Source organism: Podarcis filfolensis (assembly GCF_964270895.1).
Source record: "Podarcis filfolensis genome assembly, chromosome: 18".
NCBI classification, from domain to species: Eukaryota; Metazoa; Chordata; class Lepidosauria; order Squamata; family Lacertidae; genus Podarcis; species Podarcis filfolensis.
Window position 1 is genome coordinate 12,620,899 of NC_139622.1, and position 24,712 is coordinate 12,645,610.

Consider the following 24,712-nt stretch of genomic DNA (forward strand, 5'->3'; position numbering starts at 1 on the left):
GTGGGCCAAAAACATATGGAGGGCCGAGATTGAGGAAGCCTGGTCTATTCCGACCTCTTTTCAAGAGGATATCCTTCCCAACGGCGAGCGGCAAAAATCTGCTATAACATCATTTGCTGCTCCTGCTTGGGCTACCCAGAAAAAGCATTTGGGTCCCCAAATTTCATTCCCGTTGTGCAGATGAAACACCACGGATAGAATTCAACAGGACGGGGTCTGAGCGTGTGGAAACAGGAGTGACCCAAGGATTCCCAGACGGAGACGTCAGCGGGTCGCGAGAGGTTGAAAGCCAGGTGCAAAATGTGCTGGGCAAATTTTGCACAGCGGAGGTACAGCTGGCTCCAAAACCTTGGGGAGCTGCTGCCGAGTCCATGCAGGGAATTCCAAGCTCAAGAGACCAAGGGCCTAACTTGGAATTGCAAGGACTTTGGGGGGTGGGTTTGCTTCATTCGTACGGCAAGCACCGCAGCTGAGCAGAGAAGCGCCGCCCTTGCCTGCAGACTCCCAGCTGAAGCCCCGAGAACAGCTGCTGCCAGACAGTGCTGGCGGCACTGAGGATATTGGGCTTCTGGGAATATTGGGCTGGAAGAAGACAGCAAGGCTGGCCGGCCTCTCCCCATGGGGGTCTGTTCACTCCTGACAAGCCTGTTTTGCTGGAACGGAGCTCTAGGAAAACCGCAAGGAGCAGCAGGAGGAGAAAAGCCTCTCCCTGGATCCAACCTTGCTTAGGTTGCCCAGCGCGGAAGAACAGGCCGTTCTCGTCCGCACAGCAGCCTGGAGGTGCTATGGAGTAAGCGGCAGGCAGAATGCGGTGCGGATCAGGCCAGGGAAGAAGCTCTGCCAACCTTTTCTCCTAAACCAGATGCTGGGAAGATCCACGCAGGTTTTATCCGCACGTGGGGAGCTTACGTTTTTGGGCGAAAAAACCGGAAGGAGGAAAGCAGCTTTAAGTAACCAAAGGGAAGGGCCTGCAAGATCGGAACTGCGGAACGCACTGCTGCAGGAGGCCACGGCGGACACTGACCTTAGACGGCTTTCAAAGAGACACATCCATGGAGGAGAGGGCTGCCAAAGGCGGCCGGCCACAGCGGCTCGGCTTCTGAATCCCGGTTGCTACGAACCACAGGAGGACAGAGGGTTCTTGCACTCGAATCTGGCTTGCGGGTTTCCCATTGAGTCGTCCAGTTGGCCACTGTGAGGAGGCTGGGCTGGTCCGATGCTGCGGCAGCCGGACTCGGCTTGAGTTTTTATAGAGCCTCCATCTCGGGGGCAGTCTACCTCGGTTCCTGGGTTCTCGGGGGTATTTCTCCGCCGTGAGACGAGGAAGCTGGCCTGGAGGGGCCTGATAAGGCAGGCTCTTCCCACGTCCGTCACGGAAACGATTCTCGTCGCGCAGGCCCACGGACACGCAGAGGGGGCTGGCGAAAAGTCGTGCCCCCAGGCGCTTCCATCCCCCATTCCAAGCTGAAAGCCATGGAAGCTCCACTTGTCCAACGGATGCCCCCCTCCATCTCATTTTCTGCCCTCCGCTGGCTTGCGGGGGGGCCACGAGGCGTGTGGGAGAACCGCCGGCCCCCGAAACGGTTTCTCGGCCGGCCGGCTCTCCCCCTCCCCGCCCCCCACAAGCCAGGCTACCTGAAAAGCAAGCAAGCCGTTTTCTGAGTTCAATTAGCACAGCCTGCAGGCCGCCAAGGAGAGGCATTGATTCCCCGGCTGCTTCTCCCGACAGACCAGACTGCGCACCCCAGAGATGCTTCAACCGCTAGGCAGAGAGGAAAAAACGCTCGCCCCCCCCCCAAACCCGCCTCCAATCCCTTACCCAGCTCCTTCTTTTTCTTTTTTAGCCCCACTCAGTGCCGGGAGCCAAGAAAACCGGCACAATTTAACACGCATGCACAAAGAGCCAACTAGGCAATATAGATAGATATCTATTTTCCCCCGTTTCACAGCTGCCAAGCAAGCGATCGATGGGGGGAAAACAGCTTATCGATTTTCTCAGGGCTCTGTGATATTTTTCGTTCCCTTTTTTTGTCGAGGTTTCACAATGAGGTGAGATGAAGGGGGGGGGAGAAGCATGAAAAGGCGCACATGGGGCGATTTTAGGCCACTCAGGAGCGTTCTAGAGCTTTCCCGAGCGGGGAAAAGGGGGAGCCACTTTTGTAGTGTTCGATCATGCCAATGGCCCATCCAGTAGCATTCCTGACCTCACAGCGGCCGACCAGTTGCCCATTATGGGAAACCCGCGAGCGGGACGTGAAGCACAAGAGCCTTCTCTCTACTGGTTCCAGTGGTTTCCAGAAACTGGGATTCAGCAGCATTCCTGGATAGATGCACAGCCATCATAGCCCGATTCTCCTCCACCAAGTTGTCCAGTTCCTTTTTAAAAAGTTGGTGGCCGTCACTGTGGCAGGGAGTTCCACAGTCCAACCATGTGCTGCAGGCAATATTTCCTCCTGTCGGTTCCGGGTCTTCCAACATTCGGGTGCCCGCGAGCTCCTGTGCCCACTTGCTATGCGCCAGGCGTGATTTTACTTCAAGCAGGTGGCCTCTTCCCTGCCTCTCCTCTGAACAGAAAAGGCCCAAACGCCGCCGCCTTTCCTGGTAGGGGGAAAAGCCACAGCCCCGTCTGCAAGGAAAGCCAGAGCCGCAGAAACAGATTACTTTGGGGGTACGAACCTGGGCTGTAGCTCCGGAGCGAACTGGGTGGAGAGCTCGGAGGGCGGAGGAACAAATCTCTTTGCTGCAAGATAGAAAAGGGGAGGGGAGGCAGAAGAGACAAAACACAATGAGAACAGGAGACTGGACTTGAAGGGCTTCAACGTGGCAAGATATCATGAATCGTGACATTTGCGCGCTATGCAAAAATCACAACACAGTTGTACCTTAGATTCCGAACACCTTGCGGGTCGAATGTTTCGGCTCCCGAGCGCCGCAAACCTTGAAGTGAGTGTTCAGGTTTGCGAACGTTCTTTGGAAGACGAACGTCCGATGCGGCTTCTGATTGGCTGCGGGGGCTTCCTGCAGCCAATCGGAAGCCGTGCCTCGGTTTCTGAATGTTTTGGAAGTCGAATGGACTTATGGAACGGGTTCCATTCGACTTCCGAGCTTCTCTCGATTCCTGCAGCTCTTGTTAACTCAGCCGGCTCAGCGAATTGCAGTAACAACAACAACCACAACAACAATAATAATTTATAATAATAATTTATTTATACCACACCCATCTGGCTGGGTTTCCCCAGCCACTCTGGGCAGCTCCCAACAGAATATTAATAAGAATGATGATAAAAAAGCGATAAAACATCACACGTTAAAAACTTCCCTAAGCAAGAACAGAGGGATGCGGGTGGCGCTGTGGGTTAAACCACAGAGCCTAGGGCTTGCCGATCAGAAGGTCGGCGGTTCAAATCCCCCCGTTGCTCGGTCCCTGCTCCTGCCAACCTACAAGTTCGAAAGCACATCAAAGTGCAAGTAGATAAATAGGTACTGCTCCGGCGGGAAGGTAAATGGCGTTTCCGTGCGCTGCTCTGGTTTGCCAGAAGCGGCTTAGTCCTGCTGGCCACATGACCCGGAAGCTGTACGCCGGCTCCCTTGGCCAGTAAGACGAGATGAGCGCCGCAACCCCAGAGTCATCCACGACTGGACCTAACGGTCAGGGGTCCCTTTACCTTTACAAGCAAGAACAGGCAAGGCAAAAATCAGGGTGCGGGGAAAACCACAAAGCCAGCCGGCGCCTTTGCATAGCCCGGTCCTTATTTCAGATGTCATGATCTATCATTGCTGTATCACAATGTTTAGCTGGCGATGAAGGGAGGCCAAAGCTCCTTCTGTGTCTCCCCGCCTTCCCCCGGCCCGAGATTTAAAAGGAGGAAGGTGGCTTACCTTGGGCTTGGCCCCGCTGCATTCAGGCAAGAGGGTCTTGCAGTTTTTGTGGACGTTTACTGCACAATCTAAGGAGGGGAAGAAGAAAAAGAAGCGTGGGTCTTCCTTCTCGCCAGGCCGATCCCACAAGTCCCAAGCCGACGCCAAGTGCCACAGAGATGGCATGCAGCGCTCAGCCCAACCTGCAGAAAGCCCTGTGGTTCACCTGTGGAACTCCCTGTCGCAGGAGGGAACAGCAACTGCCAAACTGTCCCAGGAGAAAGGGACATTTCTTTTAAGTTCTCAAAACTCTGAACACAGCTCAAGGTCCTCTGAACTAGCCAGATCTTTCAATGAGAATCAATCACGGCAAGTCCATCCTTTGAAAAATAAAGACTTTTTAACAAATAAATGGCAACTGGACATTCCATTGTGGGAACTGCAACCTTGGTTTATGGAGCCATTTGACGCCTGGCTTATATATCTGAGTTTCTGATTGCTGGGATAGCTCAGTGGAGCACGCAACTCTTCATCTCAGGGTTGTGGGTTTGAGCACACGGTGAGCAAAATATTTCTGCGTTGCCGTGGGTTGGGCTAGATGACCCTCAGGATCCCTTCCCACTCCAGAAAGCTATGATTCTATGATCCCATGCAAATAATAATAATATTTATTGTTCGTAAAAAGGGAGAGGGGTGGCGCTGTGGTCTAAGCCACTGAGCCTCTTGGGCTTGCCGATCGGAAGGTCGGCGGTTTGAATCCCCACGACGGAGTGAGCTCCCGTTGCTCTGTCCCAGCTGCTGCCAACCTAGCAGTTCGAAAGCACACCAGCGGAAGTAGATAAATAGGTACAGCTGCGGCGGGAAGGTAAACGGCATTTCCGGTGGGCTCTGGCTTCCGTCACGGTGTCCCATTGCTCCAGAAGCGGTTTAGTCCTGCCGGCCACATGACCCGGAAAAGCTGTATGTGGACAAACCCCGGCTCCCTCGGCCTGAAAGCGAGATGAGCGCCGCAACCCCAGAGTCGCCTTGGACAGGACTTAACCGCCCACGGGGCCTTGACCTTTTTATTATTATTTATACCCCGCTGGGTTTCCCTGGTCACCCTGGGCAGCCCCAACAGAATATTAAAAACATGATAAAACATCAAACGAAAACTTTAAAAGCTAAGCCACGGGTCCATCACCAAGGCCTGTGCTCAGTCTGGCTCTCAGGCAGAGATGCCAAATCCTTAGGTCTGCAGGTAGCAGAGGATGACCCTGGGAACCTCCAGAGACAGTTTGGCTGCTCCGACAAGGTTCCGCAGATAAAGAGGCTCTTTGCTTAAAACACACCCACCCTCTGAAAGCGGGGGGGGGGGGGGGGAGGCTGTGTAAGCTCTCACTGAACCGGCAACCGCCAGTTTCGTTGCTGCCTTCGTCCTGCCGCTGCCGGAAGCACAGAAGACGTCAGGAATCGGAGGCTACCGTCTCCAAGACAAGCTGAACCGGCTGAAGCAATTCACGCAAGAGAGAGGCCGGTGGGAAGGGGGTGGGAAGCCCACAGCAGTGTGTTCCCAGTCTGACCCTTCTGCAGACTGGGTGGGGCAACCGCCCCACATGAGAATGAGGGCAACGAACGTTCAGAGCTGCTTAGAAAGCAGTGTGTGGGGTTGTCTGCTTCAAAGGCCCCTAAAAACAACCCCAAATGCCAGAGGTGCGTAGTCAGGGGGTAACTGGCTTTGCAACCCCACGGGCACCTGGGAATTAAGCCCCCTTGGGAGATAAAAACAGAACTTCCATGTGTGCCTGGGCACTCGGGGCCCAGGAAACAGGAGCCTTCTGTTCATCCCCAAGCCTGTTCGCCTGGAGAAGATCTCCGCTCGCCACAGGGGAGCGGCTGTTTATGAGCCTGGCGGCAGCGTTCCTGACCCTAAAGGCCACGTAGTCCGACCCCCTGCAATGCCGAAAACCTTTGCCCAACGGGGAGCTCGAACTCGCAACCCAGAGAATTAAACGGTCTCGTGCGCTACCGACCGAGCGGGCCAGATGTTTCCCACCTTTTAATTTTCATCCGTTATAACTGCTCTGTTTTATATGCATTGCTAAAAGGGGATGGGGTCTGGAAAGTGCGAGGGGGAGACAGGTGAGAGCCAATGAGCTAATCTCTAAATGGCCCCCGCTCCACAAAAAGGCATCTCTTTCTACCTGCAAAGGCTCCTTCGCCTCCTTTCAAGGCCGACAGTCCCAAGGTGAAACACGTTTCAGCCCCAAAACCAGCTGTATTGGAACGGGTTTTTTTTTTTTAAATCAGCAAGGAAAGGGTGAAGGAAACCAGGAACTCCCGTGCCTAGGATGACCTCACCCCGAAAGGTATTCCGAGCATCTAGGAAGTGGGAAAGGGCAAAAATAAACAGAAACCGAACAGGCCGGGCTCCAGAGATCCCCTCCTGCCTGCCTTGTTTAAAAACACAAACTCCTGCAGGGGCTCTTGGGGGCAAAATCTGGGGAGGATTCATGGAGTGCAGTTAGTGGCTTGGGGTGGGGAGGGGACCGGCCCCAGGACACGTGTCCGGACAGGTGGGGCAAAGAAGCGAGACCCGGCTGAGGCCTGCAGGTGCAGAAGGGACCCTCTGCAAGGCAGAAGTCACAGCGGAGGAATCCTTGGCCCCCAATATCTGTTTGAAAACCTCCAACAGAGGAGAGGTCACCTTCTGGGGGAGTCCAGCCCCCTGTCGAAACCTCTCTTAACACTCAGAAACAGCTTCCTGCTACAATGGGACCTCGGTTTTCCAACGTAATCCGTTCTGGAAGACCGTTCAGCTTCCAAAACATTCGAAAACTGAAAGCGGAAGCCTCAATACAACAGGGAAACTCAAAACGGAAGCCACATTTGCTGATGATCTGAGAATTAATTTTATCATGTACTATTATATTCTTGGGACGCGGGTGGCACTGTGGGTTAAACCACAGAGCCTAGGACTTGCCGATCAGAAGGTCGGCGGTTTGAATCTGCGATGGGGTGAGCTCCCGTTGCTCGGTCCCTGCTCCTGCCAACCTAGCAGTTCGAAAGCACGTCAAAGTGCAAGTAGATAAATAGGTACCACTCCGACGGGAAGGTAAATGGTGTTTCTGTGCGCTGCTCTGGTTCGCCAGAAGCGGCTTAGTCCTGCTGGCCACATGACCCGGAAGCTGTACACCGGCTCCCTTGGCCAGTAAAGCGAGATGAGCGCCGCAACCCCAGAGTCGGCCACGACTGGACCTAATGGTCAGGGGTCCCCTTACCTTTACCTATTATATTCTAACAGATTACTGAATATTGCTTTATTTGATTCAAGCCGTTCTGTTTTGAAGTTCTGCTTCCTTATGACTTTTAGTAGTGGAACAGATTATTTATTATAAGGTGTTCATCGTATATTTTGTTGCCCTGAACCGCCTTGTGTGTAGTAATACAGTCGTACCTTGGTTGTCGAGTGCCTTGGAACTCATCCGTTTTGGCTCTCGAACACTGCAAGCCCACAAAATAAGAGGATTCCAGTCCTCCTGGCAATTATTAGCATTATTATCATCCCCCTTTAAGGTCCACTGGCAGGTTAGAGCCATTTTAAAACGCAGTTTTAAAAAGTGTTCTTATAGGGTGGCTCCTAATGTGTCAAAAGTCTGAGTTAAAAGAGGTGTGTCTTAAACACACAAAGGAAACTATATAATTAAGGCGTTGGGTGAACCTGCAGGGAACAGTAAAGTCATGACAACTGCAACTAGTTACGGGCCAAACTCTAAAACTGATAAATTGTTGCTTTCCTTTAACCTATTACAATTGTTATATTATAGCACTGTCATGCCGATAATGTACCACATTGTGTCCAAAATTAAAACTGTAGGAATAATCTAAATCTGATGCCTAGAGAGCTCAGTTGGTTTTTGTAACTATACAGCTTTTAGAAGACATTTCTAACGTCTGATTTTTCATTATGCTTTTATATTTCTTGGAAACCACCCAGAGTGGCTGGGGCGAACCAGCCAGATAGGCGAGGTGCAAACAATAAAATTATTATTATTATGGCAGGTGGTTTGGGCTGGTATTTGCAGAAGCCTCTGGGCGACACGGCCCCTGGCCACAAACTCGGATGCGCCAGCGAGGACTTTAGACTTCGGAGCAGAACCGCAAATCGTCCGCTGCGTTTGTCCTTCGCAAGGTCGGCGTTCGCTCCCTTCTTCCCCTTCGCCCAAAACGCTCTTGGCCTAAACATCCGTTGAAAGGTAACCGGAAGCGGCCGGAGGGAATTGATCAGAGGCAAGATGCCAAACCACGCCTAGGGAGAGGCAGGGCTTTGCTCGCCCCAGTCAAAAGAGGCGGCCGTCTCAGGCAACCCAGCCAGCGGTCAGAGACAGTGGGAGGGTCCTTCATGCAGCACGGTGTTAAACGGTGGAACTGGTTGCTGCAAACTACAGAAGGGGCGCTGATCTTGCATTCGAATCCTGGACAGTCACTGTGAGAACAGGATGCTGGACGAGATGGGCCCTCGTGGGACGGATCCGGCAGGCTCCTCGGACGTTCTCCTGTCCCCACAGTGACCCGATGCCCCAAAGCCCCCAAACAGGATCTGAGCGACATGGTAGCGGCTCTCCCCACCTGTGACTCCCAGGCAACTGGCCTTATTCAGACAGGTTTGCTGCGACTCCCTGCACACATCTTGCAGGATCTCCTCCATCCCGGGTGCTCTGAGGGCCCCCCATGTGGGAGGGGTTGCCAGGGATCCCCTTTCTCTGTCCCAGGGGGAAGAGGGAGAGGGGGCTGGACGCCACTAGGACCCAGGGCCCTCTTGCCATGCTCTGCGGGCGCAAGTCCTGAGGACAGCGTGGGGGGGCAGGCCTCTCCGAGCACCACAGGAGCCCCTTCCTCCCTTCCCGGGGGTGGGGGGGGGCTTGCACTCTGGATTTGAACCAGGGACCAACGTCCTTCCACCTGGCCAGAGATCTTCCTCCAGCATCCCCACCCTGACATACATACTCTGCGGTCTGGAGGCCCCATGGTGATGGAGTGGGCAGTTTCTTCTTGCTACAATGGCTCCCCAATCCTCGTTTTAGACGCATGAGGACTAGAAACTTGATTTTCTGCAAGAGGACTAGGAACTTGACTTTCTGCATCTGGGAGGGCCATAGGCTCCCCCTCCTTGTTTTAGACGCAGGAGGACTAGGAGCTTGTTTCCTCAAGAGGACTAGAATCTTGACTTCCCACCTCTGCAAGAGCCACAGGCTCCCCCTCCTCGTTTTAGGTACAAAAGGACTGGGAACTTGACTTTCCACACTTGGGAGGGCCACAGGCTCCCCCTCCTCATTTCAGATGTAAGAGGACTAGGAACTTGTTTCCTCAAGAGGACTACGAACTTGACTTCCTACCTCTGCAAGAGCAACAGGCTCCCCCTCCTCGTTTTAGATGCAGGAGGACTAGGAGCTTGTTTCCTCAAGAGGACTAGGAACTTGACTTTCCCCATCTGGGAGAGCCATAGGCTTTCCAATCCTCGTTTCAGATGCATGAGGACTAGCAACTTGATTTTCTGCAAGAGGACTAGCAACTTGACTTTCTGTATTTGGGAGGGCCATAGGCTCCCCCATCCTCATTTTAGATACAAGAGGACTAGGATCGTGACTTCCCACCTCTGCAAGAGCCAGAGTCTCCCCCCATCCTTGTTTTAGGTACAAAAGGACTAGGAACTTGACTTTTCCCATCTGGGAGGGCCCATAGGCTCCCCCTCCTTGTTTTAGATGCAGGAGGACTAGGAGCTTGTTTCCTCAAGAGGACTAGGATCTTGACTTCCCACCTCTGTGAGAGCCACAGGCTCCCCCTCCTCGTTTTAGACGCATGAGGACTAGGATTTTCTGCAAGAGGACTAGGAACTTGACTTTCTGCATTTGGGAGGGCCACAGGCTCCTCATCCTGATTTTAGATACAAGAGGACCAGGAACTTGACTTTCCCCATCTGGGAGAGCCATAGGCTTTCCAATCCTCGTTTCAGATGCATGAGGACTAGCAACTTGACGTTCCAGACACCCAGCTCCATGCAGCTCTACGCACACAGAATAACACCCCCCCTCGCTTTGGGGGCGCGCCTCGCTTGGCATAACAGGTTGGCAACCACTGACCTCTGACGTCATCAGAAGGGGCCAGACGTCATCGGGAGGGGCCAGGCCGTTCAGGCCCGCGTCGCCTACGCGGCTCTTTCTCAGCGGGCGCTCCTTCTGGCGCCCCGAGGAAGCCCGACCGGCGCAGCCTCCTCTTCTCCTTCTTCTTCCTCCTCCTCCTCCTCCTCGCTAAGCCACTTCCCCCTCGGCCCTCCATCTCGCGAGACTTCCCCGCCCATTCCCGCAGGCTCTCGCGAGGCGCGCCTCCCCTCAGGCCACGGAGAGCAGGTCTAGGTCGGCCACGCCCCCCCCCACCCGAGATCTCGCGAGATCCCAGGGCTGGCCTTTCGAAAGCTCCCGCGGCTCGGTAGAGAGAGGAGCAGAGGCGGCGGCTCAAGGTATCGCGAGACTTCGCCTCCGCTCCTCCTCTCGCGACGGTTGGTCGCTATGGCAACCGCGTCGGCCTACTCGTATTATTTTGGCGGGGAAAATAATACCGGCAAATCACATAATAATAATAATAATAATATCGTGGTAAAACAACACACGCTCCTTTTTCTCACTACTTTATAGGGTTTTTTTTACATTTCCCCCTTCATTTTATTTTATTTTATTTTAATTAATTTGCATTTTTTTCGTCAGTGCAAAATAAAGGGGGGGAGGATACGTTTCATTTATTTATTTGTGTTTCAGTTTATTTCAATTTCATTTATTTGTATTTTAATTCGATTTTCTCGTTTCAGCCGACTATTTATTTATTTATTGAATTTTTATATATCCTTCAGCTTTTATTAATTATTTCTGCACACCGCCCCTTTGTAAAGCTGATTTAGAGACACCGGTGAATTAAGCGGTACATAAAACAGCTTGAATTAAGTGTAAATCCACGTGGGAATTCGTGGGCTGTGATAATTTAATTCACTATTTAATACTAAAGTTAAAGGCAGTTTGACAGGCTGCCTTTGAGAAAAAAAGAAAAGCTGAGGTAAATTTAAAGCAGGGTTGCTAATTTTCCTCAGTGTCATCGTTTTATCTCCTCACAAAATGCTTTGAGGGATTTTTTATTATTATCATTTTTAACAATCAGGCCGAGTCTAAATTTTAGGAGGAGAGTGCAGACGTGTTTTATATCAATTGAATATAGGCGAAATAATTTTTAACCACATGGAATTCAAATTTTATTACATTGATTAAGTTTAAAGGCGGTTTGACAGGCCTTAAGCTGAAGTGATTTTAATGTTTTAGTGTTTTAACATTAAAATCACCTCAGCTTTAAAGTCAAAGCGCCTTTAAACTTAATGTAATAAAATTTGAATTGAATGTCCGCCTTCGGCTGGCGTCTTTGTCCATCAAAGTCCTAAGGAAATAAATTAGCATTTTAGCAGATCCATCTCAATTCTACTCTGAAATTAATAGTCATGATCTTTCATTGCTCTGAGTATAAAACCTATTTCCCCTCGGATTTAAATTAAATTCTACGATGTTTGGTGTTTTCTGCTTGAACTGTTCGGTTCGCAAAGTCTGATCAAACATTTAAAAAACCCGCTCAATTAAAAAAAAAAGTCTGGCTTGGCTAACAAATATTTGATTTTTCAATTAATATTTTAATCAGTATTAATAATTGTATTATAAATTGGTATTGTTATAATGAGGATATTATTGGAAGGTAATGGAAAACTAATAATGTTTTTTAAATTTTATTATTATTAATTTTATTTTTAAACTAGATTTTGCAATTTAATATTCAACACATTTAACATATAAAAGAGAAAAATAAAGCACAACTCCCCCACCCCATAACTTCCCTCGGCTTCCCCTTCTGGTTCTTTAACTATTTGCTACTTCTGCTAAATTTTTGTCTTATTTTCCATCTTTAAACTTAATGCTCTTATCTTCTTACCATTTTTATACCCAATTTTCTTTCAATTACATCTTGCATTTAATTAATTCCCAGATTGTTATTTATTAACCTTTACTCTTGTTTTCTTAGTTGTAAATGTTTACAAAAATAATAATATTCTTTTAATTTTTATTTAAATCACTGTTAATTTGCATTCAAAATATATGTTTACAGCCATTGGTTTCATTGAGCTGTTTCATTTTTTTTAAAAAATGGCTTTTTATTAAATTTTTCACAAAAAACAACAACAATCTTTTAGTCATCATTTTATGTCATCTTATTTACACTGCGTAAATAAGCTCATTGAGCTGTTTCAAATTGTTTCCAATGCTGCAACCTTCGGGCAAACAAACAAATAATATTTTTTATGTGTCGCAATGTTGGCGGGTTGGACTAGATGACCCACAGGGGTCCCTTTCTCCCAACTCTATTCCAATTCCACGATAGAATTCTGCGCTCAGTCATTCAATTTATTTGCTCTTATTTGTCTCCCTAGCTGCCGCTCCCACACCTAGAAGTTGCCCGGATGAAGGACAGATACCAGCAGAAAAGCTTTAAGATGTGGATTCATGGTGGATGGTAAGTAGGGTGAATAAAAATCAACGATTTTTTAAAATAATAATTTTTAAATCAGTTTTTTTCTGGGTTAAATCGGGGGTTTTTTCATTTAAATTAGATTTTAAAAATAAAATAAAAAAATCTTTCTGAAGATTTTCTATTTAAATTACATTATAGACCAAAGGCTATTCATCAGGAAATGAGGATTTGTTTTAAGTTTTTCATGTGCGCTAAAACTCAGCCTAAGCTTTTTTTTAAAAAAAAATCCATTTAACCACAACAGTTAACAAACAAGGATACATATGTTATAATATCACTGTTTTAGTTAAATGAACTGTTTGAATTGTTACTAAGGAAATAAAGTACAGCAGGAAAGTTGTCCAAATATAAACAGTTAACTTATTAAACCTCACCACAATTTGATGATTATCTGTCAGTGTATTTTTAAAAGTATAACCAAATCTGTAATTTTTGATATAACTGTAAAAACTACTCTGAAAACTTATTATTCCAAAAATGAAACCTGCATCTGGTTGTAAATATTAAGATTATACCAGCAGGGCTGAGTCTTTCTGTAAAAAAAGTGATTTAAATCAACTTTTACTGACTAGTGATTTAAATCAACTCTTGCTGACTAGTGCTTTAAATCATGAATCAAATCAAATCCACCCTGATGGTAAGGCAATATTTCAGCAGCTGCCAGATCCGTTAACCCCAAAATTTCGGGCAGAATTCTGCGCCCATTTTGTGGTAAAGACCTTGCATTTTGTGTGCCTCCCCTCCAAGTGGAGAAATTGGCGCAGCAAATCGGGGTCACAAGTTAATTAATGCCGGTCGTCTGATGGACTCCAAACAGGCACCAAATTTTTGTGCCGGTTTTGTACTGCCAACCCTATGTTTTGTGCCGCCTCCCCACCAAAAACTGTGCGATCGACACTCAAATTGGGTCCACAAGCAAATGGCCCCCGAACCCAACCTGACCCCAAACCAGTGCCAGGGTTGTGTGTGCTGGGTTTGGCACTGTTTTGTGCCGCTTTCCGTGCCGCCCCGCAAAACGGAGCAATCGATACCCAAACCGAACCTATTTCTGATTGGCCACAAAACTTGCAGCTTTGTCCGAAAGCAGTTCTGCCCGTGGCTGGGAATCGCATGCGAAGAGGGAGAGGAGTTTGCAGGAAGCAGGTGCCAAGCCAGGGTGCAACGGTGCCCGGGTCCCACCCGCCCTGCCAAGCAGGCGTGCGTGGGCCAGGGGAGCCCCCGGTGACCTCGGGGGGCCGCTACTCACTCAAGCACTGCAGCCCCGCTTTGTTCAGCAGGCTCTTGCCGCAGAGGGAGCAGCAGGCGGCGGCCGAGAAGGCGCCCGGCGTCAGCTCATGCCCATGCAGTGCCCGCGGCCGCTCCTTCACCTCCACCGCCTCCTTCTCGCGGCCTTTGATCTTACCCTGAAAAGAAGAGCAGAAAATTCAGACCGTGGGAACCACCGGGGCCAAATGCAGGCAAGCTCAGGTCCAGGGGCCGGAGGTGGCCCTCCGCACCTCTCAGCCTGCCCCCCACCTGCCCGCCTCCTTGCTTACAACCGGTCAAGGGGGTGACCCTTCTCCTCCAGCTCATTGCTGCCCCTTGCAGAACTCAAGAAGGGGGGGGGCAAAGCTAGAACTAGTTGGCTCCACCTTTCATTGCCTCTGGCTCTGCCTCCTTCCCGGGCTCCAGTGGGCACCTGCCACCACTGCCTTTCAGGGAAGCCTTAGCTCCGCCTCTCCTTGCCTCTGGCTCCGCCTCCTTCATGGGCTCCAATGGGCACCAACCACCACTGCCCTTTGGGAAAGTCTTAGCTCCGCCTCTCCTTGCCTCTGGCTCCGCCTGCTTCATGAGCTCCAATGGGCACCAACCACCACTGCCCTTTGGGAAAGTCTTAGCTCCGCCTCTCCTTGCCTCTGGCTCTGCCTGCTTCATGGGCTCCAATGGGCACCAATCACCACTGCCCTTTGGGGAAGCCTTGGCTCTGCCTCTCCGTGTCTCTGGCTCCGCCTCCTTTCTGGGACCAGCAGCCACTGCCATTTGGGGAAGCCTTAGCTCCGCCTCTCCCTGCCTCTAGCTCCGCCTCCTTTCTGGGCACCAGCCACCACTGGCCTTGGGAGAAGTTTCAGCCCTGCCTCTCGTTGCTTCTGGTTCCGCCTCCTTTCCAGGCTCCCTGCTTCCCACCCTGCAAATCTCCTGTGGGCACCCACCTCCACTGGTCGGGGGTGGAGCAGGAGAGAGCTCTCCCTCCCGAGCCAACCAGCAAAGACCACCCAAACCTCCGCCCGGCTCTGCCCCTCACCTTCTCCTTCTGCCACGATCCGGTGACCCGGTTGCGGAGGTTGCTCAAGCGGCGCCTCACCTTGGTCCCTCTCTCGGCCTTGTCGCTCTTCCCGCTGTCTTCAGTCCTGGGTCGGGAAAGAAAGGGCGGAGGGTGGTTCAGGGGGCTCGTGTGAGCTTTATTAAATTCATTTCTTACACCTTTGGAGCACGCTGCCCCCCCCCCCAAGAGTGGATCACTCACTCGTTAGACAGGAACTCAAACCAGGTCAGGTTCTGCGGGGCTTCGCCGTTGCCTTCGGGGGCGCACAGCCCGTGCTTTGCCCTGGAACGGGAACCAGGCGCGGAGATATGTCAGGAGGAGGGGGGATGCTTCAGGGAACAGGCTCAGCCCTGGGGCTCAGAAGCTGGGGCCTTCTGCATTCAAAGCACATGCTCTGCCGCCACCATTTTCCAGCCACCCCCCTGTCCCACTCTGAGATGATGATTCATTCCCACAACCACCAAGACTCACCCGTGGTACTGAGTCAGCTCCTTCAGCACCTGTTGCACCATCAGCCTGTTGTTGAGAGAAGGGATAACGTCAGAGACGGGGCTGAGGCGAGAATTGATGTCCGTGTCATGTCCATCTGCCCCCCTCCCCGCCTTCGTCAGGGGTGCAGCTATGTCCACAGCCCTGGATCTTTTCCTGGGACCCATGGGCAGCTCAGTTGGTAGAGCACAAGACCCTTCATCTCAGGGTCGTGGGTTCAAGTGCAAAAGAAGATCCCTGCACTGCAGGGGGTTGTATTAAATGACCCCCATAGTCCCTTTTCAACTCTGCAATTCTATCGTGTAAAGAAAATACCCGGCTGACCCTTAGGTCCAGTCGTGGCCGACTCTAGGGTTGCGGCGCTCATCTCGCTTTACTGGCCAAGGGAGCCGGCGTACAGCTTCCGGGTCATGTGGCCAGCAGGACTAAGCCGCTTCTGGCGAACCAGAGCAGCGCACGGAAACACCGTTTACCTTCCCGCCGGAGCGGGACCTATTTATCTACTTGCACTTTGTGCTTTCGAACTGCTAGGTTGGCAGGAGCAGGGACCGAGCAACGGGAGCTCACCACGTTGCGGGGATTTGAACTGCCGACCTTCTGATCAGCAACTCCTAGGCTCTGTGGTTTAACCCACAGCGCCACCCGCGTCCCTAAAGAAAATACATCAGGCCAATTTTCCCGGTGGGAGATTCCTCACAGCTCCGTTTCAAACGGGCCTGGGTCCTTGCGGGAGGGGGCTCTCCAGTTCTGCACTACGCAGCGCTTCAGAGCAGACGGTGGTGGAAGTGTTTGGGGGGCATCCTCAGAGTCTGTGGGGTGTGTGAACTGGGGGCAAAGGGCAGAGGTCACTTACACTTGCTCCGGGGCTACCTGGTCCTTTTCAATCAGCTCCAGCACCGGGGGCGCTATCCCTGAAATGCAACACCAGAAGCAGCAACATTTGTTCACTGTACTTTTCCATGTATATTTGGGGGGGGGGGTTGCTGAAAACCACTCACCCGCACGTGTTAAAAAATCTGCCTCTCGTCTGTCCCCTTGCCAGCAGAAGCTGCCAATAGCACGCCCAATAGCCTCTTACAGCCGCGGCAGCAGCCAATTAATTAGCCACCCTATGCACTATTCACGTATAAGATGACCCCCACTTTTTAGCTTAGTTTTTAAAGAAAAAAACCTAGTCTTGTACATGGAAAAGTACGGTACTTATTATTTGAAAGGATGGATAAATTGATCAGATTGTAAAACGATCAGCCTTTGTGTTTTAAAAAAACAAAACCACAACAGCCCCACATCCTGATTTGTCTGCATGAAAGTTTGCGGCGGGGCGGGGGAGGCATATGGATTAGACAACGTCTCGCGCTTCTTGAGCATCCGTTCCGACTTACTTGCACAGGGAAGTTAAAACGACACGGCATCAGAGCAAAGTGCCATCACCCCCACGTTTTCCTGTGCATCTTCTTGGCAAAAGAGAAAGGGAGGCTGATATATTTTTGGGGTGGGATAGGTGTGGGAATGGGGTCATTGCGCCAGATGGCCAAAGCAGCTTTGCTCAAGCAAGCCAAATTTGCCGCTGTGTGATTTGCATCCCCATCCACAAACACGGTTTGGTGTTTTCATACTGCAAACCGCCCTGTGGTCCTTGGATAGAGGTGCGTTATATAAATGAAATGAATGGAATGAAATAGCAGCCGTCTCCAGAAGGGCCCAAGAATTCCAGCTCAAGGCTATAGACTCCCTTGGATGCTTTTGCCGTAGGGAGAAGCCTGGGAGAACCTCTCTTCCAAAAACAACTTCTAAGGAGAAACGGAGAGTTCCCTTTTCTTTGGGTCTGGACCCATCAGCCTGCATAAACGAGTCCCACTCCTGTCACTGTGCCTGCATGCAATAAAGACCATGTCCCACGAGGACCACTGACCCATGCTGACCGGAAGCGAGACCTCCAGGCTGCGGGACATGCGCAAGGAGGCGCCGCCATCGCAGGGGGCTGGGACAGACTTGGACCTCAGCCGCTTCCCTCCAGCACTGCTGAAACCCTGGGGAAAGCAAGGGGAGAAGAGGAGGAAGGAGATTCTGTTAGCATGAAGGGCCCTGTAGGGCTTTGAATCCTATTCCAAAACCATCCCCAAACCACAAATCTGGTAGAATCCCTTTCCATAGAAAACTTCACGCTGCAAAATAGTATTATTATTCTTATTTAATACCCGGAATCTCGTCTCGTACGCCAGATAAGTCTCTGCGTTATCGCTACCACCTAAGGCGACTCACGTCTTTGCCAGGCTTCTGGATGAGGCCCAGGTCCAGGCGCAAGGGCTCGATCTCCACTTTGATCACTGTGCTGCTGCTGCTGCCGACGCCGCTCCAAGCTGCTAGTCCTGCTAGAGGCGCGTGTGGTGGATCGGGAGGCGGCTTCTCCTTTTCGTCCTCCTCCTGCTCCGCGTCGCTTCCCATTTCGGAGGCGTCCAGGCTGAACCTGGTTGTTTTGGGGAAGGAAGGAGAGGTTTGGCGGCAACGAGAGAAACTCTGCAGTTAGGAGTCACCAATGTCCTCCTTGGGTTCGTCTCATCATCTGTTTCTGAAGCCATCCTAGTCAGAGGTTCCCTGGGGGAAGTGACGAGTCCTAAGACAAAACAGGCCCTGACTCTCCCCACCCCTTACAGCTCCTTGCTCAAGTTTCCCCCTCGAAATTTCAGACTCGACAGCCAGGGAGGCAAAGCCCTCTTTGAAATCAATGGGCATGGTCAATTTCAGTCGTTCTCTAATGCTGGAGAGGAAGTGGTGGTGAGGGATGGGGGAGGAATTCGACCCGGTTCACATTTAAAGCCGGGATGATCAAATCCACTCTTTCCAGGACACCGTGAGGACCGAAATGCAGGACTCCCTCCACAGCCCACACTCCTCTGAAACCTGCGAGGCCGTTTTCCAAGCAGAGAACCTTTTGTGGAAAACGGGCATTTTAGAGAGGGAAGCGGGCATGGAAATGAATATGTTGTTCGTGGAAAATAATACACAACAATTCATTAGAGGAAGAGGGATTGCTTGTACAGTCACCAAAGAAAGTGCGTATTGGCAGAATTTGCCCTAAAATGAGGATTTATAAAGAATTTATAAAGAAATGCAGGGAGCTTGACTGAAACTGACAGAAGGAAATGTACAGATACTTCTACCCCTTTGTGCTCGCTGGTGAGGGCTGGTCAGATGTGGGGCAGGGAGGGGTTCCAGCCCCTTTGCAAAAAAATAATCAAAAAATCATCTATGTGCAAGTTTGGCTCAGGTTGCCACCAGTGTTGCCCCGTCTGCCAGGCCTCCGACACAAGCAGCGCAGCTCCTGCCCCTTTTCGACAAGAGAGCCCTGCCAAGATCGCCAACGGAGATTGTTTCCCCCACCCCCACCCTGCCCTGGCACCTTATAAGGAGGGGAGAGTTAAAAATAGCCCCTCTCTCTCCTGGCCGATCAATAGTGCCCCTTCGGAGCCGCAGGGGAGGGACATCTCCCCGCGAGAGATCTGCTCAGCTGCAGCCTTAAAAAGGGTGGCCGCCTGGCATCAGTTCCGTAGCCCCGCGGAACAAAATGTATTTTTAATTCTCCTTTGCAGGCCCTGCCAACGTTTCCACTCAGCCCAAAAGCTGTCTCTGTCGCTGGTGCTTGGCACCCTAAATGTAATGGCTTTCGAGCGACGTCAATTTGGGAACAAGAAACAGGAGCCAAGCAGGCTTTGCGAGGCCTGGGGTCACCGGAGCAAACTGGGGGCGCTTGGCAGAATATTCAGGCATTCACCCAAGGCAGCTGAATCAAGGGCACATTCCGTGGCAAGGCAAGAGCTGAGTAACGGCATAGGCAGGGGTGGCCAACTGGAGCATCAGGGAAGATGCTGGATCAGGCCAGGGGCCCCTCTAGCCCACAATGGCTGACCAGATGCCCCCATTCCCAGCTAAAGCGCAAGAGCAGCTCTCCCCTCCAGCTGATATTCAGAGCCGTCCTGGCTAGCAGCCATCGCTGGCCCTCTCCTCCTCCAGGAATTTGTCCCATCCTTTTTAAAAAGCCAAGTTGCTGGCCTTCCTTGCATTCCTGTGGCAGGGAGTTCCGTGGTTTGGCTCCGCGCTGCATGAAGAAGAACCTTCCAAAATTCACCTTCACAAGTGTTATGAGAGAGGGAACAAGGGCTGTACTGGAGGTTGAACAGGTTGCCCCCCCCCCCCAGCACGCAGGCCCAGGGGTGCGGCACAAAAACCTCTCCTCTCCACACCAAGGAAGGATACAAGGAAGTCAGGCAGATGGACCAACAGTGGAGGAGGAGGAGGAGGAGGAGAGCAGGCCTGACTCCAATGGCTGTGGAGGAAGTCACTGGCGGAGTGCAAAAGGCTCCCAAAGCAAACTTTTTGAGTTTCCAGTCTCTCTCAGCTTCGGAGGCGCCATTACAACTCCTTGCTTAAGGAGCCCAGGTACGCCTCTGAGAGGGAGGAGACGTACCTGCCTCTACTTTCTGCACGCCTCACATAATTTTATAAACTCCTGCCATGTCGCCTTTTCTCAGGTGGCTTTAAGAGGAAGGAATGCGTTTGTGGCCATCGCTCAGCCTTCCGCAGTTAATGCTTCTGGATAACAAACTCTGGAAACCACAGGAGGGGAGGTTTCACAAAGACTCTCCTGTCCTCCTTGCGGGCTTCATGTCAAGGCATCGGGTTGACCGCTGTGATGATGCACGGGGTGGGTCAATGCCCTTCTTATGCTCACAGATGGGGAGATCAAGAGGGGGTCGGCCGCCATCAGGGATCCCCATTTCCCAGCTGCAAGCTCAGCACCCCACCAGGATGCAGCAGCTGTCCAGCCTCCCCTCCTCCTTCAAGTCAACTGCCTTAGGTTAAGAGAGTCGAGCCCAGAAAGGGCCAAACTGCCTCCCAGGGTCGTGGGTTTGATCCCCACGTCGGGCAAAAGATCCCTGCATTGCCCAGGACTGGACGGCCATCGCGGTCCCTTTCCAACTCTGCAATACTGTGACTCCCCACGTTCTTCTGCTTTGCCGTTTTCCACCAGAAGGAAGCCTGCATGAGGGCTTGCTTGCACCAGCCTGACTGCGAGGCCAGGGAGACGGGGCTGTAGATCCGCTGACACAGAGCAGACCCATTGACTTCCATGGAGAGATGACTAACTTAGGCCCATTAACTTCAGCAGGCCTGTTTCCAAGCAGATGCGAAGCCATGGGAGGAGGAGGCTTCTTCCCGCCCCCCTTCCACTGTTTATTTTTTGTCTGAGTGGAGCTATTTTCCCACAACCGCACAGCGTCCGCGAGGCTCTTGAGGGTGAGGAGAAGCAGCAACTTGACAGCAGGTCAGAGAGAGTTGGGGAGAGAGAGAGAAAGAACAGAGACCGTCTCCTTTGTCAAGGCTGCCCCAGAAAATCTCATGGAAGAAAGAAACACCCGACAGAGCCAAAGGCTCGGCCCAGGCAAGCCTGTTCATCTGAGCACACGCAGAGTGTGTCCCTGAGCAGAAGGCTCCAGTAGGGGTGGCTTTCCCCCAACTCTTCCGACCTGCTCAATGGCTCCTTCAGGGCAATTTCACACTTGCGGAGCCACTACCAAAAAGGCCCTGTTGCAAGTCAACTGGGCTGCCCCTGGCGGTGCCACCCCCAGCAAGGCCTCACCAGCCGGTATGGAGAAGGGGCTCTTTGGCATGAATGACCCTAGCCAGACTCACCTGCGCTGGCCGTCCGTCGGAGACAAGGGGGCCTCCCAGCTGTGCCTCCGTGAGGTGGACATGGACCGGGCCAAAATGGGGAATGCTTCCGTGCCCTCCAGGGCGGCTCCCGACTCCTCCCCGGAGAAGGCCCCCCGGCCCCCGGCTCCGCACGAGCAGGCACAGTCGGCATCCAGGTAGTGAGGTGTCGTGTCCAAGCTGGCCTGCCCCTCGGGGCCACAGGGGCAAGGGGCCTGGGGAAGCACCCCACCATGGCCCCTGGGCCTCTCAGCCAATGTGCAACAGCCGGCGGCTCCCCGGGATGTCCGTTCGAGGGAGAAGGCCGCTGCGGAAGCCACACCACCAGCCAGAGCAGCCTCCATGGGCGGCCAGGAGAGTCCCAAGTCCTTGTAATACTCTGAGCCCTGCAGAGCCGAGTCTATCGAGAGGAGGTCCTCCGCACTGCTGTGGATCGTGCCCGGGGAGGCGTCCTGTTCTGGAGAGGAGGCGTCCTCCTGCCGAGAGAGAGGGAGGGAGGGGTCAGAGTGGCCTACCTCGCAGGGGTGCTGTGAGGGTGCTGCCACCCTCAAGCTCCCTGGAGGGATAGAAAGGCAACAGAGACTGGGGCACAGTAAATATTATATTTATTACATTTATTTGCCACCTTCTTCACTTGGGAGTCCCCCAGCTAGTGCCTCTCACTATTCCTCTGCCTGCAACCAGTCCATGATGTTGACGGCGGGCTGCTTTCTGCCCCTTCGCTCTGCCCTCCGTCCGGACAAATGAGAGACATCCCTGGAGCCCAGAGGCACATCTCAGACAGGCAGAAACTCTCAAGGAGGGCTGGCAAGAGGCATGGCCTGGAGGGGAGGCCGACGGGTCCAGCAGAGGGGGTTTCAAGGACCACATCCTGCTCCCAGGCCCAAGGCTCCTCATCCAGGCAACGCAGCCCACTGCTGGGACGGATCCCATGGTGCTTCCTTACCCTCTCTTCCGCCATGCTGCCGAAGAAGACCTCATCCTCTGCGGTCAAGGATGGGGACAAGGTGTCTGGGCTGCTGCAACCCGAGGCCGGGATGGTCCGGCTGCCGGGGAAATCCTGCGCTGCCGGCTTGCACTCAGACGCTGAAGAGGAAGGAGGGAGTTAACTGCGGCCCCCATGAAAAAGCATCTCCCACGTCCGACCAAGCAAGGAGTTTGTGTCCTCCATCCGGGCAAGAAAGAGACATTCTCGATGTTCAAGGGCACTTTCCAACCAGACAGAAACACTCCAGGAAGATGGGGAAAGGGTGTGTGGGCCAGAAAGAGGAACCCGGGGGCCGCATTCAGCCCCTGCAACCCTGGACTAAGAAAAGCACGGCAGTTCATACATCCCACGAAGTGTGCTTGCAAACTCCGCGTCACAAAGATTAAGACTCCAGAACCTTTGTTCCAGACTATCTCTCTCTCTACATATTTTCTTTCTTTCTGAGCTTCAACTGTACTCCATTGCCGTGCCAAGCAGGCATGACAGGAGGCAGGGCCGAGGGCCACCTTTTCTGCTGCAGAGGGGCTGCTTCCCAGTGCCAGCCTCTTCCCTACACCCCCTCCTCTCTGTCCGGCTTCCTCCCCACCTAGCGAGCCTCCAAGGGGCTCTATTGCTTTCCCACTTGCAGGGAACCTTCCGGCCGTCCTCTTCCCCTCTGCCCACCCGAGAGGAGGGGCAAACAGCTCTTGTCTGAACTGAGACCTTTGGAGAAACACAGTGCAGCACTAACTGTAGGCAGAACCTGAGCCCTTCTCCCCTACTATCCGTTGCCAGTAGCCATTGACAGCCCTTTCCCCCCCGTGACTCGCAGTAGAGAGGAAACAGAAGTGGGGGCAAGAAGAACCACCCCGGAACTCTTGCAGCGTGGGAAGTTTTTGGATTTCAGCAGGAAGGTACGGGGCATGAGATCCACCATGAATTTGCCCTCTCCTCTTTAGAGTTTCCTGTGGTAGGGAGTTCCACAGCTCAGCTCTGTTCACAGAAGAGCAGCTGTGCTTGCAACTGCTGCTGTTTCAAGTGAGAGGTGGGGAGAAGAGAAACACCCGGATGTTTTGCAGCCCCAGATGTGCTGTCCTAGGCTCACCCAGGCCCTCTCTAGCATTGATCCATAAACCTGAACCTCCCCCCACCCCGCCACCCGAGAGATGGGAGATGCTCCAGCCTCAACACTCGATAAATCAGGCCCTGTGGGCTCCGGAACATGCCGTGCGCAGGAGGGGCGGCTGCTTCAAGGGGAGAGGAAGCGCCCGAGGCTCCAGGGAGACCATTTTAGGCAATGTGCGGGCTGCCATGGATGAGAACACCAGGCGCTCTCGTTGGCTCGCTCTCACACGCAGCACCAACAACAGACACAAGCCCCTCTGCGCGTCTGGTCTGCTTGGCAATCCCCAGTTAGTACCATGGAGAGAGGCAGTGAAGGAGCACCAGAGGCAGGAGGGGATGGGGAGACCCCCCCCCTCCATCAAGGAAGGCCAGACAGTTCACCTCTGGCCTCACCCGTCCCTCCAGACCAGGTGGAGGAAGGAGCTGTCAAACTCCAGCTTTTTTCTTTTCCACATTTCTGCAGCAAAATCCTTGTGAAGATGCATTAGCATTTTAGTGCTAAATTCTCACAGGACTGTAGAGTTGAAAGGGAGCCGCCAAGGGTCATCGGGTCCAACCCAAGGCAGGATTCACAGCTAAAGCATCCTTTGACAGGTGGCCACCCCAACTCTGTTTATAAACCTCCAAGAAGCAGACCCCACCCCCTTCCGAGGGAGCGTGTTCCACTTTTGAATGGCTCTAGGAGACACCATCACCGAGAAGACCCTCTGCCTGGTTCCCTGTAGCTTCACTTTTTGCAGGAGAGAACTGCCAGAAGGCCCTTAGAGCTGGACGCTGGTGTCCAGGGTGGAGACGCTCCTTCAGGGATACAGGGCTGAGGCCGTTTAGGGCTCTCAAGATCAGCACCAACACTTTGAACTGTGCTCGGAAAAGCACTGGGAGCCAGTGAAGATCCTTCAGGACCGGTGTTGTGTGGTCCCAGCAGCCGCTCCCAGTCACCAGTTTGGCAGCCACATTCTGGATTAGCTGTCGTTTCCGAGTCACCTTCAAGGATAGCCCCATGTAGAGCACATGGCAGTAGTCCAAGCGGGAGATAATCAGAATACGTACCACTCTGGCCAGACAGAGAGCAGGCAGGTAGGGTCTCAAATGGAGCTGGCAGACAGCTGCCCTGGACGCAGAATTGATCTGCGCCTCCATGGACAGCTGTGAGTCCATAATGATCCCCAGGCTGCAAACCTCGTCCTTTAGAGGCACAGTTACCCCATTCAGGACCAGGGAGTCCCCCACCCCCGTTCCCCATAAGCAGTACTTCTGTCTTGTCAGGATTCAACCTCAATCCATTAAGTTGCCATCCATCCTTCAATCGCCTCCAGATACTCACACCGGACCTTCACCGCCTTCACTGGTTCCGATTTACAAGAGATGTAGAGCTGTGTATCATCCGCATACTGATGAACACTCAACCCAAACCCCCTGATGATCTCTCCTAGCAGCTTCATAGAAATGTTAAAAAACATGGGGGAGAGAACGGAGCCCTGAAGCACCCCACAAGTGAGAGCCCAGGGGTCTGAACACTCATCTTCCAACACCACTTTCTAAACACGGCCCAGGAGGAAGGAGCGGAGCCACTGCATAAGAGTGCCCACCGCAGTTCCTGCTCCAGATTGCTGTTGTTTCTCAGGAGGGAGTCAGGAGGAAACCAGAACCTCGGGGCTGCACATTTC

At 52.5% G+C, this 24,712-nt stretch overlaps 1 protein-coding gene and 1 long non-coding RNA gene across 4 annotated transcripts in view; one reads left to right on the forward strand and one right to left on the reverse strand.

The window, feature by feature from the left end:
* Nucleotides 1–24,712, reverse strand: part of ARHGEF18 (Rho/Rac guanine nucleotide exchange factor 18) — a 51,488-nt gene that overhangs the window by 20,677 nt on the left and 6,099 nt on the right. For both annotated transcript variants that reach the window (XM_083594355.1, XM_083594354.1), the window contains exons 2-12: nucleotides 21,900–22,039; nucleotides 20,936–21,429; nucleotides 17,507–17,711; nucleotides 17,157–17,274; nucleotides 16,098–16,155; nucleotides 15,227–15,271; nucleotides 14,957–15,037; nucleotides 14,735–14,840; nucleotides 13,700–13,856; nucleotides 3,880–3,947; nucleotides 2,677–2,740 (exon numbers count right to left, since the gene is read on the reverse strand). In XM_083594355.1, the coding sequence (XP_083450481.1) occupies nucleotides 2,677–2,740; nucleotides 3,880–3,947; nucleotides 13,700–13,856; nucleotides 14,735–14,840; nucleotides 14,957–15,037; nucleotides 15,227–15,271; nucleotides 16,098–16,155; nucleotides 17,157–17,274; nucleotides 17,507–17,711; nucleotides 20,936–21,429; nucleotides 21,900–21,914 (1,411 nt within the window). In that variant the 5' untranslated portion in view covers nucleotides 21,915–22,039. The remainder of the gene's footprint in view (nucleotides 1–2,676; nucleotides 2,741–3,879; nucleotides 3,948–13,699; nucleotides 13,857–14,734; nucleotides 14,841–14,956; nucleotides 15,038–15,226; nucleotides 15,272–16,097; nucleotides 16,156–17,156; nucleotides 17,275–17,506; nucleotides 17,712–20,935; nucleotides 21,430–21,899; nucleotides 22,040–24,712) is intronic.
* LOC310753631 lies at nucleotides 5,223–9,964 on the forward strand. Of its 2 annotated transcripts, none has more exons than XR_014543403.1 (5): nucleotides 5,223–6,401; nucleotides 7,289–9,102; nucleotides 9,289–9,439; nucleotides 9,580–9,659; nucleotides 9,830–9,964. It is a non-coding gene; the product is annotated as an uncharacterized lncRNA (long non-coding RNA). The 2 variants fall into 2 exon arrangements; XR_014543404.1 differs by having other exon boundaries at nucleotides 7,289–8,914.